Below are 22,968 nucleotides of genomic sequence, written 5' to 3' on the forward strand. Positions count from 1 at the left end.
CTAAAATGTTCACTTTCTCTTTCAGATTATTTTATATATATATATATATATGCTTTTATAATATATTAGTGTGATAGCATGTCTTTAATTTATAAATAAATATATTATAGTTGTATACCAAAACATTATTTTTTTACTTATGAAAGTATATGATTGGGAATTTACAAGAACCCCTAGTGAAGAGAGAAGCTGAGGAGAGAGGGCTGGTTTAGGAATTTCATAGCTGAGCTTTCTTGTTCTTTCTGCTGTTTGTGGTGATGGTCTACAGGTCAGGGACTGTGCCTTGTGCCTGCAGTGGCAAATCCCCCTTAGCCAACCTGGAGAAACACTAAGCCTGAGGCAAAAGTTGAGGCTGGCTACTTTGATACACAACTCTCTGCTGCTCTTGAATTGTATAAATTTCCTACTTCTGCTATTCTGTGCTGAAATATTTTCTATAGCTCTGTTGGGACAATTTATCTTTTGCCAAAGTTAAATTATTTGGAATTACCTTTGGTTTGGCTTTGATCAACTTTTGCATCATTATGAGTCTTTATGTCCATATCATCCAGACATTTCTTAGTTTTTGGTTTTTTGAGGGTAACTTTCTTAGCTAAGTGCTTTTTCTTATTTTCGATTATTGTGTGTATTTTGTGATTTCAGTGAAATTTCTCAAGAGAGGGAAAGTAAAGTGAAGTATTCAAATTGCTGTCTTGAAACCAAAAACTTGACATGTTTTTAGATTTAAAAAAAATAAACCAATAATATTTATTATTTAAGAACTAAAGTTGAATCTTCCTGTAAAGCTTTTAAAATTAAAATGTTGATAAACTCTCACTTCCCCTGGCTCATTTCTCTCATTTTAAGTATAGATTTAAAAAACATAATTTTGTTAATTGTTAGTACAATACTGGTTGTGGTGGGTCTTAGCTCACCACTTTATTTAATACTTTTGAGTACCTACCACAGGCTGAGCATTCTTTGAGATGACATAAATATTAAGATGAATAAGGCAATAATTTCTGTCCTTAGTTTTAAACAGGGAGGGTAAATAGACAAACTACTAATAATACAGTTAATTATGATATGATAGAGTAAATGTTTTAATAGCAGTATATTAAAATTCTATGGGAACATCAAGAAAAAGTGATTAATTTTAATCTAGATGGTAGAAGAGTTTCATTCATAGAAGGCATGTTAGTTGAGTTTGGCCTTAAGGAGAAAATTATTCAATGGATGATAAGAAGTGCAGAAGAAACATTCCATATAGAGGAAGATGTGTGAGCAAAGCAGTAGAAAGGTAGGATTCATGACACGTTCCAAGACTGGTTTCTTGCTCAGTGAGGGAAGAACATAGAATATTTGATGGTGAGTGAAGGGAAGTAGAAATGGGGGTGAAACACCAGCTGGTAACCTGGGGATTGGCATTTAAATGTTCTCAAGAGTCTCTTGTCACCAAAATGATACCATTTGCCTTGCCTACCTGATATTGTAGCTGTTTGGGAAGTCAGAATAGGAATGTGGGATTATGACAGCTCTGTTTTCTATTTCCCAGACTTCTCTTGTTATCTGTTGGGGTTGTGGTGGGAGAGGGAAGTATCAAAAAGTAGATCAAATAGGATTGACATGACACTACAAAATTTAATATACAAAAACCTGAATTTAAGTTTTCAGAAATGTTCCTTTGATATGTTAAATTTAGGAAAGATCTCTATAGCAAAGGAATATAACAATACCTATGTAGTTCTGTTCTTTATCTGGTTAAAATGTGACCATTGAACTGAAATTTACTTTTTTTTTAAGGTGGTGAAAACAGTTGGTTTGCGTGAGGTCTGGTTTTTTGGGCTGCAGTATGTGGACAGCAAAGGTTATTCTACATGGCTTAAACTAAATAAAAAGGTAAAATACATATGATAGTCAACGAATTAAGTTATTTTGAAGTTAGTGTGATTCTGAATTTGTGCCAGAAAGGCTCAGGGTCTGACTGATTTCAGGCTTCCTTTTGTAGATGACCCTGTGAATCATTAAAGGTACCATGCCTTTTAGTTCAGTAAGGTACCATCAACTTACCACCTCAGGAGAAAGATATGTTCACTTTTCCTAACTGAAAACTTAACACATAAGACTTTGATTTAAATATCTGCAGGGTAAGCTTCCCATGAGAAGTTTCAGTTTGGTTATTAGATAGGATCTGTTGAGTTACAGGTCACAATTGTGAGCATACATAGAATTTTCTTTCTCATACATACATATGGATGTATTTTTTTTACATGTTTTAGAGTCTTACTTATAGACTTAGAACCTTATGTTTCACATTTTACTTAATTCCAAAAAGAACTTGAAGTGATTAGTTATAGTGAACTTATTAGTTGTAGTTCAGTTATAGTGAACTTAAGATTTTTGTTGATTATACTTGAAATTACTGTTACAGGTGACACAGCAAGATGTTAAAAAAGAGAATCCTTTACAGTTCAAATTTAGAGCTAAATTCTTTCCGGAAGATGTTTCTGAGGAATTAATTCAAGAAATAACTCAGAGACTCTTCTTCCTGCAAGTTAAAGAAGCTATCTTAAATGATGAGATATATTGCCCACCAGAAACTGCAGTTCTTCTGGCTTCCTATGCTGTCCAAGCCAAATATGGAGATTATAGTAAGGAGATTCATAAAGCAGGCTACCTGGCTAATGATAGACTCCTACCCCAGCGGTAAGTGAAACATGCCTCTATGTTACAGTCTCTGAAAAATTTTATTTCAGAAGTTTGTAAATAGATTTTATTTTTTATTTTTTTAGGTTATAAATTGCCAGCTAGATCAGAGAATATACTTTTAAAAATCATGATGTAGTAGCTACATAGAGTTATATGCCCAGTAGTTATCTAAACTTTCTGCCTTTTTTCTCCTCATTCTTACAAGATAGGCAATAAATGGAGGTAGTGGTCATTTGGATTTGGGGGAGCGTATGCCTGTTGCTGCTTGGTTAAAAATTCTCCACAGGCAGATAGGTGCTTATCATAAATGCCTTTGAGAATAGTAAGTGCCAAGAATATTTCCTCTATAGAATTAAAATGAAGGTTCTAATTTTTTAAAAGACATTTTAAATTTAGTTTTCATACTCTTTAGTCTAGTGCTCTGTTCTTATCTGCAGTATACTGCTGCCTCTATAACAGTTACTTTAAAGTAGCATGACACAGGAGGAAGTGATTAGAAGACCTCGATTTTGAGTACTGATTTCTACTCTTTGCTAATTGTTGACATTAATGGACATAATCTAAAATCTCTGAGCCTTGGTATGTGAATCTGCAAGATAGAGATAATGATTCTGTTCTACCTACCTCACAGTTTATGATTATAGAACATGAACTGTATAGTTTAGTTTTAACTGTAAAGTGTGATGTAAGTATTAGTTGATAGTAGTATGTATGAAATCTAGAAAGTACATCAAATGTTACTTTTAAGTATCTCATTTCTTAGTTGTAGTAGCACACTATTCTTTGACATTAGAATGTACATGGAGATCTTTCTTTTTGAACTCTGAGAGAAGTTGTTACTGTTCTTAGTCTAAATTCCTGAATTTTAAAGTTTCTATTTAATGCAAAACTGTGTATTATTAACCTAAAATTTCAATTCTGGACAGTGTACCTATAATAGTGCTACATATAGTAACTCCTATCATTTTTTTTAGTAACCCCTATCATTACTATTCATCAACTATGTGAACTTTTAAAGACCAGCATGTAGTAAAATTACCTGGTACATATAAACCTGATGTCTGTTGAATAAATTAAACAAAAAAATTTCAGTTCTGTAACACTTCCTCATAGTATTGAAGCTCCTAGATGTTGTTCTTTTTCATAAGTACTAAATAGGAAGAGAGACAAAACTACTTTATGTATGTTTTTATTAATTTCTTTTGGTTGTAGGCATTATTTTCAGCTAATAAATTGTATGCTCTTAATATGTTTTAGAAGATACTATTATGTATAGTAACTTTAATATGTGACTATTAAATGTTATAATGTCTTCCCTGTAATATTATTGCATTAATAGCTATATTAGAAGGTCAAATAATGCATGTTGCTCACCAAAAGAACCAGGAATAGGGGATGCTTGTTAATCTGTATGTTTGTCTGGTTTTAATTATTCTAACCGAAAATTCTTTGTCTCAGATTTTTTGAAGCACTGAATTAAGGTAAATGAATTTCGTTTTGGAGAAAGGCTAATTTTTTTTTATTTGAAGTATAATACATATTTAGTAAAATGCATAGTGCATTAGGTTTTAAATCTGTATGTAAGATAAATATTATGTATGATCAAAATTACCCTAAAAATTACTGAATTGTTCATAAAAGAATAGGCATTCTTTATCTCAGCAAGTATAACATAGGTAGTTGTTTTTTCACTGTTAGATCAGATTGCTATTTGAGCATCAGATGGGGTATTTGGCTTACATTTAATAGTTATGTGATCTAAAAACATGGTTTAAACACTGTAATCACTTTTAAGCTCAATTAATTTCTTTATTTTAAATGCATGTGTGCTGTAACTTACTCTATTTAAGAAGGAAAACAGCACATGCTTTTCAGAATTTGATCTTTAAATTTGATGGCCCACTTAGGTATTCTTCAAGGTGATAGTCTCTTGAGGACAGATTCAAGCTATCAAAGCTTACAAGAGTGACTGATACAGTCAGAATATTAACTGTTTGGTTTTGAATGGAGAAAATACCTTCACAGTGATTGAATTATTCCCTGTATTCTCACTATCTAAGTGCTTGGAGGGGGAAATTAATAATCATAAGGTTATTTGGTGATTGTAAATCACACACAATAATTTGATGATGTTTATGGATGCTTTTAATTCTTGTTCTGAACAATCCAGTTAAGCAGTCTGTTCTCCCACTCTAGAGTGTAGCTCTGGTGATGCGTGGATAATCCGCTCTACCAGATAGTATCTCTGCTTAAACAAAGTATATATAAAAATTTTACATGCCAGGTTTCCAACTTGGGAATCTGAGTGGTTGGTAATCCTTTCTGCCAAGATAAGGGGAGAAAGAATACTTTTCAGAAGATTTCAGGTTTGATCCTATTGAGTTTGAAATATCTGTAGTATAACCAAGTGAGATGATTAGCATTCCTCTTTAGATGTAGGTCTGGGTCTTGGAGAGCAGATATAGTTTGGGGAGTAATCAGTGAATAGATGATGACCCAAGGGAAAGAGGGAGATGGTTCTGAAAGTACATACAGAATGAGAAAAAGGCTGAAGACAGACCTGCTGGAACTTAAAAGCTAAGTACAGAGTAAGAGGTTCCTATAAAGTATTTTGAGAAAAAAATGGCCAGAGAGTCTAATAATTTAGACAGTCTAATAATTTAAAAAAAAGAATAATACTACAGGAGTGTCTCATCATGGAAACCAAAGTAAAAGAATACTCTAAGGAGAGACTGATCAGCAATATAAAATTGTACAAATAGATTGAATATGTGGGGGATTAATGTGTCTCTTGGGCTTAACAATAAGGAGATTGTTAAGTGACCTTAGTAAGGGCAATTTTATTAGAGTGTCGGGGATCGAAGCCAGATGGTGGTAGACTGGGGTCAGTGGATTTGAGGTGTGGGAATGAAGGATAGTAAATATAGACAGTTCTCTAATGAACTGTTGACTGTGAAAAAGAAAATAAACCTAGTAGAGTAGGGAAGTATTTGTTTATAGACACAATCTTTAAAAAATGGGAAAGAGTATATTTATTTATTTATTTATTTTTAAATTTTTAAAAATTTTGTTACCATTAATCTGCAAGTACATGAAGAACATTATGTTTACTAGGCTTTCCCCTACCGCAATTCCCCCCACAAACCCTATTACAGTAACTGTCCATCAGCATAGTAGGATGTTGTAGAATCACTACTTGTCTTCTATGTGTTGAACAGCCCTCCCCTTTCCCCCACCCCTCACATTATACATGCTAATCATAATACTCCGTTTCTTCTTCCCTGCCCTTATCCCTCCCTACCCTCCCATTCTCCCCAGTCTCTTTCCCTTTGATAACTATTAGTCCATTCTTGGGTTCTGTGCTTCTGCTGCTCTTTTGTTCCTTCAGTTTTTCTTTTGTTCTTACACTCCACAGATGAGTAAAATCATTTGGTATTTGTCTTTTTCTGCTTGGCTTATTTCACTGAGCGTAATGCCCTCTAGTTCCATCCATGTTGTTGCAAATGATAGGATTTGTTTTCTTCTTGTGGCAGAATAATATTCCATTGTGTATATGTACCACATCTTCTTTATCCATTCATCTACTGATGGACACTTAGGTTGCTTCCATTCCTTGGCTATTGTAAATAGTGCTGCAATAAACATAGGGGTGCACCTGTCTTTTTCAAACTGGAGTGCTGCATCCTTAGGGTAAATTCCTAGAAGTGGAATTCCTGGGTCAAATGGTAAGTCTACTTTGAGCATTTTTTTTTTAATTTTGGTATCATTAATCTACAATTACAGAAAGAACATTATGTTTACTAGGTGCCCCCCTTCACCAAGTCCGCCCCACATACCCCTTCACAGTCACTGTCCATCTGCATAGTAAGATGCTGTAAAATCACTACTTGTCTTCTCTGTGTTGCGCAGCCCTCCCCGTGTCCCCCACGCACTCTACATGCTAATCTTAATGCCTTCTTTCTTTTTCCCTGCCCTTATCCCTCCCTTCCCACCCATCGTCCCAGGTCCCTTTCCCTTTGGTAACTATTAGTCCATTCTTCGGTTCCATGACGCTCCTGCTGTTTTGTTCCTTCAGTTTTCCTTTGTTCTTATACTCCACATATGAGTGAAATCATTTGGTACTTGTCCTTCTCCACTTGGCTTATTTCACTGAGCATAATACCCTCTAGCTCCATCCATGTTGTTGCGAATGGTAGGATCTTTTTTTTTCTTATGGCTGCATAATATTCCATTGTGTATATGTACCACATCTTTATCCATTCATCTACTGATGGACATTTAGGTTCCTTCCATATCTTGGCTATTGTAAACAGTGCAGCGATAAACATAGGGGTGCATCTGTCTTTTTCAAACTGGAGTGCTGCATTCCTAGGGTAAATTCCTAGAAGTGGAATTCCTGGGTCAAATGGTATTTCTATTTTGAGCATTTTGAGGAATCTCCATATTGCTTTCCACAATGGTAGAACTAATTTACAATCCCACCAGCAGTGTAGGAAGGTTCCCCTTTCTCACAACCTTGCCAACATTTGTTGTTGTTTGTCTTTTGGATGGTAGCCATCCTTACTGGTGTGAGGTGATATCTCATTGTGGTTTTAATTTGCATTTCTCTGATGACAAGCGATGTGGAGCATCTTTTCATGTGTCTGTTGGCCATCTGAATTTCTTCTTTAGAGAACTGTCTGTTCAGCTCCTCTACCCATCTTTTAATTGCATTATTTGCTTTTTGTTTATTGAGGTGCATGAGCTCTTTATATATTTTGGATGTCAAGCCTTTATCGGATCTGTCATTTATGAATATATTCTCCCATACTGTAGGGTACCTTTTTGTTCTATTGATGGTGTCTTTTGCTGTACAGAAGCTTTTCAGCTTGATATAGTCCCACTTGTTCATTTTTGCTTTTGTTTCCCTTGCCCGGGGAGATATGTTCATGAAGAGGTCGCTCATGTTTATGTCCAAGAGATTTTTGCCTATGTTTTCTTCAAAGAGTTTTATGGTTTCATGACTTACATTCAGGTCTTTGATCCATTTTGAATTTACTTTTGTGTATGGGGTTAGACAGTGATCCAGTTTCATTCTCTTACATGTAGCTGTCCAGTTTTGCCAGCACCATCTGTTGAAGAGACTGTCATTTCCCCATTGTATGTCCATGGCTCCTTTATCGAATATTAATTGACCATATATGTTAGGGTTAATGTCTGCAGTCTCTAATCTGTTCCACTGGTCTGTGGCTCTGTTCTTGTGCCAGTATCAAATTGTCTTGATTACTGTGGCTTTGTAGTAGAGCTTGAAGTTGGGGAGTGAGATCCCCCCCCACTTTATTCTTCCTTCTCAGGATTGCTTTGGCTATTCGGGGTCTTTGGTGTTTCCATATGAATTTTTGAACTTTTTGTTCCAGTTCGTTGAAGAATGTTGCTGGTAATTTGATAGGGATTGCATCAAATCTGTATATTGCTTTAGGCAGGATGGCCTTTTTGACGATATTAATTCTTCCTAGCCATGAGCAGGGGATGAGTTTCCATTTGTTAGTGTCATCTTTAATTTCTCTTAAGAGTGACTTGTAGTTTTCAGAGTATAAGTCTTTCACTTCTTTGGTTAGGTTTATTCCTAGGTATTTTATTCTTTTTGATGCAGTTGTGAATGGAAGTATTTTCCTGACTTCTCTTTCTATTAGTTCATTGTTAGTGTATAGGAAAGCCACAGATTTCTGTGTGTTAATTTTGTATCCTGCAACTTTGCTGTATTCTGATATCAGTTCTAGTAGTTTTGGAGTGGAGTCTTTAGGGTTTTTTATGTACAGTATCATGTCATCTGCAAATAGTGACAGTTTAACTTCTTCTTTACCAATGTGGATTCCTTGTATTTCTTTGTTTTGTCTAATTGCCATGGCTAGGACCTCCAGTACTATGTTAAATAACAGTGGGGAGAGTGGGCATCCCTGTCTTGTTCCTGATCTCGAGGAAAAGCTTTCAGCTTCTCGCTGTTCAATATGATGTTGGCTGTGGGTTTATCATATATGGCCTTTATTATGTTGAGGTACTTGCCCTCTATACCCATTTTGCTGAGAGTTTTTATCATGAATGGATGTTGAATTTTGTAGAATGCTTTTTCAGCATCTATGGAGATGATCATGTGGTTTTTGGCTTTTTGTTTATGTAGTGGATGATGTTGATGGATTTTCGAATGTTGTACCATCCTTGCATCCCTAGGATGAATCCCACTTGGTTATGGTGTATTATCCTTTTGATATATTTTTGAATTTGGTTTGCTAATATTTTATTGAGTATTTTTGCATCTACGTTCATCAGGGATATTGGTCTGTAATTTTCTTTTTTGGCGGTGTCTTTGCTTGGTTTTGGTATTAGGGTGATGTTGGCTTCATAGAATGAGTTTGAGAGTATTCCTTCCTCTTCTATTTTTTGGAAAACTTTGAGGAGAATGGGTATTATATCTTCTCTGTATGTCTGATAAAATTCCAAGGTAAATCCATCTGGCCCAGTGGGTTTTTTCTTCAGTAATTTTTTGATTACCGCTTAAATTTCTTTGCTGGTTATTGGTTTGTTTAGATTTTGTGTTTCTTCCTTGGTCAGTCTTGGAAGGTTGTATTTTTCTAGGAAGTTGTCCATTTCTTTTAGGTTTTCCAGCTTCTTAGCATATAGGTTTTCATAGTAGTCTCTAATAATTCTTTGTATTTCTGTTGGGTCCGTCGTGATGTTTCCTTTCTCGTTTCTGATTCTGTTGATGTGTGTTGATTCTCTTTTTCTCTTAATAAGTCTGGCTATAGGCTTATCTATTTTGTTTATTTTCTCAATGAACCAGCTCTTGGTTTCATTGATTTTTTTCTATTGTTTTAGTCTTCTCAATTTTGTTTATTTTTTCTCTGATCTTTATTATGTCCCTCCTTCTGCTGATTTTAGGCTTCCTATTTTCTTTTTCCAATTTTGATAATTGTGATGTTAGACTATTCATTTGAGTTTGTTCTTCCTTCTTTAAATATGCCTGGATTGCTATATATACTTTCCTCTTAAAACTGTTTTCGCTGTGTCCCACAGAAGTTCGGGCTTTGTGGTGTTGTTGTCGTTTATTTCCATATATATTGCTTGATCTCCATTTTAATTTGGTCGTTGATCCATTGACTATTTAGAAACGTGTTGTTAAGCCTCCATGTGTTTGTGAGCCTTTTTGCTTTCTTGGTACAATTTATTTCTAGTTGTATACCTTTGTGGTCTTAAAAGTTGGTTGGTAGAATTTCAATCTTTTGGAATTTACTGAGGCTCTTTTTGTGGCCTAGTATGTGATCTATTCTGGAGAATGTTCCATGTGCACTTCAGAAGAATGTGTATCCTGTTGCTTTTGGGTGTAGAGTTCTATAGATGTCTATTAGGTCCATCTGTTCTAGTGTGTTGTTCAGTGCCTCTGTGTCCTTACTTATTTTCTGTCTGGTGGATCTGTCCTTTGGAGTGAATGGTGTGTTGCAGTCTCCTAAAGTGAATGCATTGCATTCTATTTCCTCCTTTAGTTCTGTTAGTATTTGTTTCACATACGCTGGTGCTCCTGTGTTGGGTGCATATATATTTATAATGGTTATATCCTCTTGTTGGACTGACCCCTTTATCATTATGTAATGTCCTTCTTTATCTCTTGTTACTTTCTTTGTTTTGAAGTCTATTTTGTCTGATACTAGTACTGCAACACCTGCTTTTTTCTCCCTACTGTTTACATGAAATATCTTTTCCCATCCCTTGACTTCTAGTCTGTGGGTTTGAGGTGAATCTCTTTTAAGCAGCATATAAATGTGTCTTGTTTTTTTATCCATTCCATGGCTCTATGTCTTTTGATTGGTGCATTCAGTCCATTTACATTTAGAGTGATTATCAGGCTGTAGATTCGTGGTTACCAATGGTTCCAGGTTACTTTCCTTACTATCTAAGAGTCTAACTTAACTCACTTAATATGGTGTTACAAGCACAATCTAAAGGTTCTTTTCTATTTCTCCTCCTTTTTGTTCTTCCTTCATTCGTTGTATATTAGGTATCAGATTCTGTACTTTTTGTCTATCCCTTGATTGACTTTGGGCATAGTCAATTTAATTTTTTATTTGCCTTGCAGTCAGCTGCTCCATCCTCCCTACTGTGGTTTTACTACCTCTAGTGACAGCTATCCAACCCTAGGAATACTTCCATCTATAGCAGTCCCTCCAAAATAGACTGCAGAGATGGTCTGTGGGAGTTAAACTCTCTCAACTTTTGCTTATCTGTAAATTGTTTAATCCCTCCTTCAAATTGAAATGATAATCTTGCCAGATAAAGTAATCTTGGTTCCAGGCTCCTCTGCTTCATGGCATTAAATACATCATGCCACACTCTTCTGTCCTGTAAGGTTTCTGCTGAGTAGTCTGATGTTAGCCTGATGGGCTTTCCTTTGTATGTGATCTTATTTCTGCCTCTGGCTGCTTTTAACGGTCTGTCCTTATCCTTGATCTTTCCCATTTTAATTACTATGTGTCTTGGTGTTGTCTTCCTTGGGTCCCTTGTGTTGGGAGATTTGTGGATCTCCATGGCCTAAGAGACTATCTCCTTCCCCAGATTGGGGAACTTTTCAGCAACTACCTCCTCAAAGACACTTTCTATCCCTTTCTCTGTCTCTTCTTCTTCTGTTATCCCTATAATGCGAATATTGTTCTGCTTGGATTGGTTACACAGTTCTCCCAATATACTTTCATTTTTAGAGATCCTTTTCTCTCTCTGTGCCTCAGCTTCTTTGTATTCCTCTTCTCTAGTTTCTATTTCATTTATTGTCTCCTCCACCATATCCAACCTGCTTTTAATACCCTCCATCGTGTTCTTCAATGATTGAATCTCTGACCTGAATTCATTCCTGAGTTCTTGGATGTCTTTGCATACCTCCATTAGAATGTTGATGATTTTTATTTTGAACACTCTTTCAGGAAGAGTCACAAGGTCCATACCATTTAAATCTTTCTCCGGAGTTGTATTAACAATTTTACTCTGGACAAGGTTCCTTTGGCGTTTCATGTTTGTATATGGCGCTCTCTAGTGTCCAGAAGCTCTATTCTGGAGCTGCTGAGCCCCTGAAGCAATGTCGGGGGTCGCAGGGGAGTGGTACTAGCGCCTGGTGGGAGGAAAGAACTGTTCCCCGCCTCCTGGCTGCTGTGCCTGTCTCCACTGCCTGAGCCAGTGGTTCAGTCATACAGGTATGTTTTTGTCCCAGAGCAGCCGTATATGGATCCTTGCTTTCCACAAGAGGCCGGAATCCTAGTCTCCCCAGGAACTCTGCCTGTATTAGCTTTCCAACCCGGTAGTCATGCGAGTCTCATGAAAGCACCATGAAATGTAGGTTTGTGCTCCCAGCGCAGATCTCCGGAGCTAGATATTCAGCAGTCCCAGGCCTTCCACTCTCTCCCTGCTCCATTTCTCTTCCTTCCGCCAGTGAGCGGGGGTGGGGGAGGGGCTCAGGTCCCACAGAGCCACATGTCTAGTACGTTACCCTGTTCAGTGAGGTCTGCTGTTTTCTCCAGGTGTATGCAGTCTGACGCCGTCCTCTTTACTGTTGTTCTCTCAGGATTAGTTGCGCCAACTATATTTTTTAATTGTATCCAGTTTTAGGAGGAAGCCTCTGTCTCTCCTCTCACAGCATCATCTTTAATCCCCACCGAGTATATTTGTTTTAATTCTTTTATTCATTCTACAAATATCACTGATCACCTCTTCAGTGCTGGTACTAGGCATATGGTGGTGAGCAACATGGATGTAGTCTTTGCCCCCTGTAACACCAGTTAAGTATATATGACAATATATATAGGCCGAGGACAATAAATATGTCATTAATTATGTCATTAATGAGGGACGTAGTGATGGAGTGATGGTCCTAGAAAGTAGAAGAGAAGTCATTTAAAGGCCTAGAAAGACAAATTTAATGCTATGTTTGGACAGATTAGACTTAGGCATGAAAAAGGACTCCTTTGTTCTGGACAAAATAAAAATGCGTGGGGATTATTTGGATACCTGTTGCCAGTCATACAGATTAATAATATAAGTACCTTATGCAGAATGCAAATGAATGAGATTTGAAATGCAGGATATAAAAAGCTAGAACATAAATTTTAGTGGCATGCAATTTAATTAACCCATACCTTCAGATTCAGTTAATGTTGTGATACTAGCAATTGGCTGCACTGATTTATTATCACCAGCCTCAAGGCTGATTGCTTCCCTCTTGGTGAACACAGAGCCCAGACAGTCAGGGAAAGTATAAAGACAAGAAAAATGTGGAAACTTAAGTGCTCTAAGGAGGAAGACAAAACTCCTTTCCCAAAAAAGAAGAGCTTGTAAGGGGACACCTAGGGAAAGGAGCAGTGTGTGGGAAGATCACTGTGGTCTGTATGAGTCTGCATAAAGGAACCTACTCTAAATAATGAGTAACTTGGCCAAGGGAAGAGTCCGTGCTAAGATCCTTTATGCTGCCATGACGTCCCTGGGATTCAGGTAAAATTTTAGATGGTAAAACAGTAATATTTTAACAACACATATTTTGCTATCAGTAAAATATCTGAAAACTTACTATTAAAAATGGGAAATGATCATCATATGACCCAAAGAGAATAGGAATACACAATCTATAGTGTGCATAGCACATAAATTATGTAAATATTGAATTTGTTGACATGGTGTTTAAATATTAGTAGAAAATAAGAGTATTTATGTTTATTTATATTTACATAAGGGACACTGGAAACTATAATAAGAATTACTAGGTTAATGATGGTGAAAAAGTATAACTTTTTACTTGTATACTTTTATATAAAGTATTACCTATAGAAAATAACTAAATTTAGCAGGAAACAAAGGTAAATACATAAAGTAAGAATTAAGGCTCAAGAATTCTGATTTTTCAATTAAGAAAGTAATATTCTTTTTTTTGTTCACTATTTCATTCATTTGAAACATTTTAATTCCCATCACTATCTGTATAATAACTTTTTGAAACATGCATTATATGAGTATATACACATGTCAAAATTAAGCTGTTTAAGATTTGTGGATTTTATTGTATGTACCTCAGTATAAAAATTAAAAGTAAAAAACCAACAAATCCTCCTCTGCTTTCTTTTCCTACACCCCGTACTGCAACCTGGGGAAGACACCTCAAAGTAAAAAAAAGTGTTATCTAAAATTTCAGGATCTTAGAAACTTTTTGAGATATAGATTCACATGCAACTGAAAAATAATAGATCCTTTGTATCCTTCTCTCAGCCTTCCCTGATAATGTCTTACATAACTTTAGTACACTATGACAAATAATATATCACCAACCGTAATCAGATTTCATCAGCATTATATGCCGTCATCTGTGTGTGTGTGTGTGTATTTATTCTCTGCAATTTTATCATGTGAATAGATGTGTTACACAACTGCCACAGTCAAGTTACTGAATGATTCCAGACTTTACAAGAATATTGACTTTGAATCATAGAGGCATTTTCATAGATTTTATTTTCCTTCATAGTGTTTTGGAACAACACAAACTAACAAAAGAACAGTGGGAAGAAAGAATACAAAACTGGCATGAAGAACATAGAGGAATGCTAAGGTACTTTTGTGGTATTTTCATAGTATTTTTCCTTAAACTGAAGTATTTTTATTTTATAACATTTATATTATATCTGGTTATCTCTGAAAGATTTCAACTTACATGAATAAATACAAGCACTAAATTTTAATCCAAAGTATGTTTGTTTCTTAGACACTTAAATATATCACAATAAGCTTTATTTTAACAGGGAAGATTCTATGATGGAATACCTGAAAATTGCACAAGATCTAGAAATGTATGGAGTCAACTATTTTGAAATAAAAAATAAAAAGGGAACCGAATTGTGGCTAGGCGTTGATGCTTTGGGTCTGAATATTTATGAGCATGATGACAAGTAAGTAAATTTGCTATATAGTGCATTAGTCATTAGTTATAGTCTATAACTTTAATATTTGTAAAAGCTTTTTTTGTTTGATCATCTTTACGACTTTTCTTTTCAAATTAAAAGATTAGTTAATGCCACATAAGCTTTCAGACACCATATTTCTATTTCCAGAATTCTAAGTGTGTTTATCAAATGGGACAATTCACTTTTATTTAAAGTATGCTTACTGATCTCTTTTGAGCTCTGTTCACCAAGTTAATTGAAATTTGTTCCTTTAATAGGTGAACAATAAGTCCTTAAATGTTATACTTGGCATGTGGGTTTAATTGAAATTAACATATATAAGAAATCAGGAGCAGTGAGACAATGAAATTAATAGATGTATGATTTAATGTAGTTTGTAACACCTTTTTCTTTAAACATTTATCTCATAGGAATTACTTTGAATATTTTTAGACATCAATAAAGTAGAATATCCCTGTATTAAGCATAGTGAACAGTGTAATTTATTTTGAAATTGAGCAGGTGTTAGTTTTTATGTTAATATAAAATACATCAGGTTCTTCAAGCACTCTTCAGGAATTATAGCTGCATATTACAATATGAATGCAGTTGCTTTATATTTTTCTTTAATTTATTAACAACACTTAAATGTCCAAGTCTATACCAGTAATCAATCCCCTCTTGTTTCTTTTTATTCTGGGTTACCTCCAGAACTGTAGTTTCATTATTACAGCTGTCTAACAAAGTACACATTTCTTAGCATATGACTCCTAAAGAGAGCACTTTACTAATTTTTACTCTTGATATATATTTTTTCCTTTATATTACAAAGCAAGTCAAAATGCTGTATCATTCAGAAGAGAAAATTCTGAAAAGCAAAAGACTTCAAGATTAATTTTTGTGGACCAAATCTCTTTTTCCTTTTTCTTTCTTTTAAGAATTATTTTGTATTAGTTCTATTAGAGCACCCAGGACAGGTATGAATACAGATTAAGATGGGGACAGAATATCAAAGAGAGGGTTAGCTTAGGATGGGATTGGTGATTAGACAAAAGGGAATTTGGTCTTACTTGTAATGGTTCAGGTTTTTTTTTAAATATAATGAGGATATATTCAGCTATCTTACTTATATTTCCAAAATTAAAAACTCAAAATAGGGTACAACTATACAAACTTTAGTTTCTTTTACCAGCTTTACTACTTAGTTATATCTAATTTATGCCCCATCTTAGCCAAATTATCAAGTATCTAATATTCAAGTAACTGCCAGACTTAATTCACAAGATTGTTGTGAGAATTACGTGAGGAAATTGCTTTAGAATTTTTCAAAGTAACATTTAAATGTGGTATATAGCATAGTTGTGTGAGCGGCCTCCTTAATAAGCATGTAACTTTGACATCTCAGTGGGCATTAGAGGGCAGTGTAATACATGCATATTGAGTAAACAGTGATTTATGTAGGAAAAATTATTTGCTACATGTGTTTCCTAGTTGGCTTAGGAATGAAAAGGACTATAATAGGTGGAAATGAATACTGTTATGATTTTGGCCAGCATAGGCATCATGATCATTGTGTACTCCCATTATCAGATAGCAGTGATACATTTGAAGGGTAGTCTGAAATGGTAAAAGATATGGAAAGCAGAAATAAAATTTCTTTGTTACAATCTGATTTCTACATCTTTGTGTGTAGGGTGGTAAAATAGGGGCAGCTGTTTTATAGTTTCATAGTTGTAATTCCAGCTTTACCATTTACCAAACATTTGTGTATATGAATGCTTACAATGTTTTTATTGAGATATAATTCACATACCATAAAATTAATCCTTTTAAAGTATACTGAAAATTTAGTGTTTTTGGTGTATTCACAAATATCCAAACACTTTTAAACTAGAGGAAGGAAATAAAATTTTGTTATTTTTAGTAATTTATGTCCCTAACTCACATGAAAACTTATAAAATCTTTCTTTTTCCCCCTCTCTTCTTAAATGTATTTAAACTAATGGTTGTAGTAGCTTGAATCTAAATAGAGCTAATGCAAACCCCAAGAGGCTGAGTTGTACACTCTAGTTGCTATATAGTTTTTTCTAGCTAATTAGAAAAAAGTAAGTATAATGCTTTCAATGTCCATGACACATCTATGAAATCCTTGAATAGTTAATTCTTTGTTTTATATGGTTTAATTGATCAAATTTCCCCTTAAAAGATAATATTAACAGTATGTTAATGAGAATGTCAATATATTTTGAAAATCTGGAACTCTAAAGACTGGTCATTTGCTGAATTGGTCCTACAAAGTTACTGTGAATTTTATCCATTGTTTCTTGCTTCTGATATAAAAGGATGCTCTCATTTTTTAAGGTTAACACCTAAAATTGGTTTTCCATGGAGTGAAATCAGAAATATTTCATTTAATGACAAAAAATTTGTTATAAAGCCAATTGACAAAAAGGCACCTGTAAGTAAAATTCTTTTATATGTTCTGTGTATTAACTCTTTAAATTTATGCCACTTTGCTATAATACCACTTGAAGAATGGCATTGTTTTGTTCATTCATTGACTTGCTCCTGAGGAACATTCTCTGGTTTAACTTTCCCAGTGATTAAATACTGAATGTCATTAAAAGTACAAGATCTTAATCTTTCTACAACATATACATCTTAGGGTTTTATTTTGACTAAGATTCTACCGTAAGGTAGGTAATATTTATTAAGAAGTAGTTGAAGATAATCAACATTCCTAAGAAGCTATTAAGAAAAGACTTGTTTGTTGGTGAATAGGACATAGCAGAGTTAACCCTATTCTAAATTAACTCTGTTTATAGAGTTTTGCATTATGAACATTGTGTTTTTGTAACTCAAAGCCTTAAGAAATTTTTATATTTAAACACAGTATTTGATTGTCATAGTGTCAAGTAGACTGTAGTATTCTAACTCTGTTAAAGAAAAGACAGAAAAGGAGAACATACCTAGATTATAAAACTTGACAACCATGAACAAAGGATAAATTTTTAAATTGATGGCAAAAGGCAAAACAAATAAAAAAATCCTTCTCTGAGGTGAAGGAGGAGATGCTGATAGTTACTTTGGAGAAGAAAAAGAATAAATGACATTTAATATATTAGAGGATAAGATTGTTTGCCTCTTAACAAAAGGAGTGGGGAATGAAAAGGTAAGGAACCAGTATGAAAGTTATGTCGCACTCACTAGGAATTAGGAGATTTTATTATTTCTTAACTTTATGTAATAAGACATTACATAAGAATTAGAATTCGAACCACATTTTGAAATTTACTATATATTATTGTGAGAGAGACTATCCTTTGGGAAGATTTTAAATTCCAACACTTTATGTTTAGGATTTTGTTTTTTATGCACCTCGTCTGAGAATCAATAAGCGGATTTTGGCCTTGTGTATGGGAAACCACGAGCTCTACATGCGGAGAAGGAAGCCTGATACTATCGAAGTACAGCAGATGAAGGCTCAGGCTAGGGAGGAGAAACACCAGAAGCAATTGGAAAGGTATGGGATTTATAGCCTTTCATTAATTGATAGGAGTAGGCTATCTGAAATTATGTATGCTCAGTTTCTTTAACATACTCTGAATTTACATTTTTACATTATCAGTGTATTAAAATTGAATGACAGTGTTATCACTATCCTCTTTTAAAATGAGTACATACAATTTTCAAGTTAGAAATCTCTGACATATTTCTGAGAAAATAGCTTCATGACTTCACAGATGTGCTTTTCTTTCATTATGCTTGTTTTCCACTGACAGGCATTGCTCTGGATGTAGTAGTTTGGAATTTTCTAGTTTGTTTTGCTTGTTATTTGTATATCTTAATTGATTAGGGTAAATATGCTGAATATTTTGCTTAGAAACACTGTCAGTTCACTTGAGTTTCTAGAATGGTTCGGAGACTACTATCAGTACTCTCTGCCAGTGACACAGGTCTTTTTAACCATGGCATTTCACTTAGACTTTTGAAAAAAGATACTGTTAAATATATTAAGTTGACAGTTTTTGAAATGGAAAGATTAAATAAAGTCCTATTGACCCTGGAACCAGATTACTGTTTTCAGCAACCTAATTCCCAAATGTAATTCTAGTTTAATTTGACCTTTATGCTTTCCTTGAAAAAATTTAAAAGACCAAACTTAAGTTAACCTTTATTTAGGAAATCTTCATAGAATACACCATAATCTAAGAAATAGAGTAAGTTTTAAACAAGGTAAAATTGAGTAGCCCTTAACATACATACATTTACATATTACAAAAGTATTGGAAATCACAAATTGGAATCTAATAATCAAATGGGCCCTAATTTTAGGGACCAAAATTACTAGATATTATTTTGCTACCTATACTTTTAGTGTTTGTATTTAATGATGTATTTTTTTCTTAAATGTTCTGTATAATTCAGATACTTTATTCAGATTATTCCTCACAAATTACTTAACCTTCAAAAATTTGCCTTGGATAACTTTACTGTATCATACATTTTTATGTAGGAATGAAACTTCCCAGTAATTCCCGATCCCATCATTAAAGATACTAAGTTATATTGTTAATTTAACTGGGCCCTGTCATTTTTATTGCTCTTAGGTGGCTTAGGATCACATTGTGGTTCTAGTCTTACTGCTTCTTAAAATTTTTCTTGATTGGGCTTTACTTTCTATATATATATATATATATATATATATATTAAATATGAAGATCTAATTAGCTTTATTAAATCATTTGTCCTCTAGCAAGTAGAGCTGCTCCTAGGAATTGTATAAAATTGGAGGGAGTTCATGGACAGGAAGGTGGTGGGAAGTTACTAGCAAAGAGAAGAAGGGACCATTTCAGGCTTCTTAGGGGGAGCAGAAAGGAGTCTTACAAGGTAGATCTCCCAATCTTCTTTAGGGAAGATGGAGAAGGCTTAGGTGACCAATTATCTTATTACCGATGCTGACCAGAAAATTCCTGACAAGGCTATATTCTGGGGGAAGGCTGAAACTATTGTTTGGTTAGGTATGAAGTCTTGGTTTGCTGAGGTGGGGCTCAGCTCACATGACCCCATTTTGGGCAGGTTGGTTCTTTCTTTTTTTTAGGTTGGGCGTTGCCTTTTTTTGTTATTAAGGTATCATTGATATACACTCTTATGCAGGTTTCACATGAAAAACAATGTGGTTACAACATTCACCCATATTATCAAGTTCCTCCCATACCCCATTGAAGTCGCTGTCCATCAGTGCAGTGAGATTTCACAGAGTCACTACTTGTCTTCTTTGTGCTGCACTGTCTTCACTGTGACCCCCACACACCAATCATAATGCCCCTGAATCACCTTATCCCTCCTTCCCCTTTGGTAACCACTAGTCCCTTCTTGGACTCTGAGTCTGCTGCTGTTTCGTTCCTTCAGGTTTGCTTCGTTGTTGTACTCCACAAATGAGGGAAATCATTTGGCACTTGTCTTTCTCTGCCTGACTTATTTCACAGAGCATAATACCCTCTAGCTCCATCCATGTTGTTGCAAATGGTAGGATTTGTTTCTTTCTTATGGCTGAATAGTATTCCATTATATATATATATATATATATATATGTACCACCTCTTCTTTATCCCTTCATCTACTAATGGACACTTAGGTTGCTTCCATATCTTGGCTATTGTAAATAGTGCTGCAATAAACATAGGGGTGCATATGTCTTTTTTGAATCTGAAATCTTGTTTTCTTTGAGTAAATTCCTAGGAATGGAATTCCTGGGTCAAGTGGTATTTCTATTTTTAGTTTTTTGAGGAACCTCCATATTGCCTTCCACAATGGTTGAACTAGTTTACATTCCCACCAGCAGTGTAGGAAGGTTTCCCTTTCTCCGCATTCTCGCCAGCATTTGTTCCTACTCTTTTCTGTGTTGGTCATCCTAACTGGTGTAAAGTGATATCTCATTGTGGTTTTAATTTGCATTTCCGTGATAATTAGAGATGTGGAGCATCTTTTCCTGTGCAGCCAGCCAGGGGGATGGAGCACTTGAAGATCCTGAAAGTTCCCAGTCTGCTGGGCAAAGTGCACCCGGACAATTTTGTCTACCTGCCCTTTATCCTGAGCAGTAAGCTCTTTGCAGTCCTTGCCCCTTTAGCAGCCCTCTTGCTGTTAGGAAGTCTCTCAGACTGCCCACCCAGGTCAGCCAGATATGGATCCCTGTTTTCCACAAGCAGCTGGAATCTCAAGTCTCTCCAGGTATTCGGCCTGTCTTAGCTTTCCAATCCCACTAATCACCAGAGCACCGTGCAATGTAGGTTCCTGCTCCCAGAGCAGATCTCCAGGGCTAGGTGTTCAGCAGTCCCAGGCCTCCACTCCCTCCTGGCTTGGTTTCTCTTCCTCCCGCTGGTGAGCTGGGGTGGGGGAGGGGCTCGGGGCCCGCGGGGTCCCAGCTTTGGTTCGTTACCCTGTTCTGTGAGGTCTTTTCTTTTCTCCAGGTGTATGCAGTCTGGCACAGCCTTCTTTCCTGTTGTTCTTTCAGAATTAGTTGTATTAATCATATTTTCATATTATTTGTGGTTTTAGGGGGAGGTCTCTGTCTCACCTCTGATGCCACCATCTTTTTCAGCAGAAAGTCCGTGCTGTAGTTTCTTAGTTGATTCACAGTACCTACATTTCACATGAATATTTCTATTTGTTTGTAACAAGCTAATTGCGATTTCTCTTAAGGGCACAGTTAGAGAATGAAAAGAAGAAAAGAGAAATAGCAGAAAAGGAAAAGGAAAAAATAGAACGTGAAAAGGAAGAGCTAATGGAACGTCTTAGACAAATTGAAGAACAGACAATGAAAGCACAGAAAGGTAAAAGTTTCTTTTTGAATTAGATTCAAAATTGTTGCTCTGTTGTCCGATAGTATTATTTCCTTTCCTGCTGTTAAATCTTATGTAGAATAATTATTTAATTGACAAGTTAATACTTAGAATCACATCAAAAACATGTTTAAGGCACATACAATGTTGATATGTTCTTTCTGTTTCATTTACTTAGATATTCAACTATTTTCATGTCTACTCTTGTTATATATTTTAAATGAGTGCCTGTGTTAATTTATTCCTTTTATTCTTCGGGGTTCCATAAACACACACTTTAAATACTTTCTGGCATTTAAGCAAAAGCATTTATTTAGCGCTTTATGGATACTTATGTAGTTTAAGGCATCTATGTCATTTAAGGTATTTTAAGGTATTCTAACTATATAAAATCTCTTTTGGAACTCAATCTTTAAATTTCATTTTAGTGTGTTAAAAAATATACAGTGCATAGAAATGGTGTGCTTGTTTGCTTTTGGAAACATGTTTGCTGGAATCTGCTTCCTAGGCAATGTGTAGCCAATATGCTACAGTGAATAGAAAGGATACATGGAATTTAGAGAGTGGTTTCTATTAAGTAAGCTCTTCGATAAAATACTTTCAAACAACAAATAGTGGGAAGAATGAAAGGAAAAAGGTATTGAGCAAAATAAGATGTGTCCCTCCTAAGCAGTAGAATCTGTGGGGGTTAACATGAAATCTACACTGTTTATAAAATGAGTTAACACCTGCTTTCCTGACAGCTTATAGAATCTACCCTTAGTTCTGTTGAAAGTAGAATATGGTTTGTTCTGTTTAAGGTTTATTAAATAATAATGTATTTAAGCCATAAAAAATAACTTTATTTAAGGTTTATTTTCATTCCATATACCAGCCTGTCATGGTGGGCAGATGTTCTTGCACAGTGGGTAGAATAATTTGCAAATGGGTAGCTAGAGAAGAAAGTCACAAAGATTGCTATGAATTCACAAACTGGTTGATCATTCCAGTTCCCAGAGGCTTGGAAATAATATTTCTAAGAGAAGAAATTTAAAAAAAAAAAACCCTGTGTTTTATTCTGCCTCATTAGAAGCCTCACTTGTCAGAGCTAGAAAAGATCTCAAGCTATTTAGTTGAAAGCCCAGGAGTAATAAAGAAACTTACTTGCAGGCCACAACACAAGGGTAGAACTTATTTCCTGAATTCCAACTGTTTCTGCCACTCTTGGTGTCTTTATCACTGATTAAAGTGGTCGTTCATGAAGTGCCTATTTTTTGCTGCATTTTAGGAATACAAATATATAGTATGCATGAGAGGGAAGTCTGTGTCATTGGCAGAAATAAGATATATATACATAAAAATATTTTAATTAAATGAGGTAATATGGACTAAGTGTCATGCAAATAGTATAAGCAATGCTTTCTAGAGGAAGAATTCTTTTAAATATCTGGGATATATTAAACTGTTTTGAAAGGAAAATCTAAAGAAATTTATGGTACTGGTCTGATTTTGAAGAAAAG

General features: G+C 35.0%; 1 protein-coding gene across 7 annotated transcripts in view; it reads left to right on the plus strand.

The window, feature by feature from the left end:
- The window catches only part of RDX (radixin), a 101,219-nt gene that overhangs the window by 33,981 nt on the left and 44,270 nt on the right, over positions 1-22,968 (plus strand). For 5 of the 7 annotated variants that reach the window (XM_037026666.2, XM_037026667.2, XM_073239273.1 and 2 more), the window contains 7 exons: positions 1,783-1,878; positions 2,411-2,685; positions 14,213-14,296; positions 14,487-14,633; positions 16,989-17,085; positions 17,987-18,150; positions 21,330-21,460. In XM_037026666.2, the coding sequence (XP_036882561.1) occupies positions 1,783-1,878; positions 2,411-2,685; positions 14,213-14,296; positions 14,487-14,633; positions 16,989-17,085; positions 17,987-18,150; positions 21,330-21,460 (994 nt within the window). The remainder of the gene's footprint in view (positions 1-1,782; positions 1,879-2,410; positions 2,686-14,212; positions 14,297-14,486; positions 14,634-16,988; positions 17,086-17,986; positions 18,151-21,329; positions 21,461-22,968) is intronic. The other 2 variants (XM_073239275.1, XM_073239274.1) reach the window with 1 other exon arrangement.

Source organism: Manis javanica, chromosome 6 (genome assembly GCF_040802235.1).
Source record: "Manis javanica isolate MJ-LG chromosome 6, MJ_LKY, whole genome shotgun sequence".
NCBI lineage: Eukaryota > Metazoa > Chordata > Mammalia > Pholidota > Manidae > Manis > Manis javanica.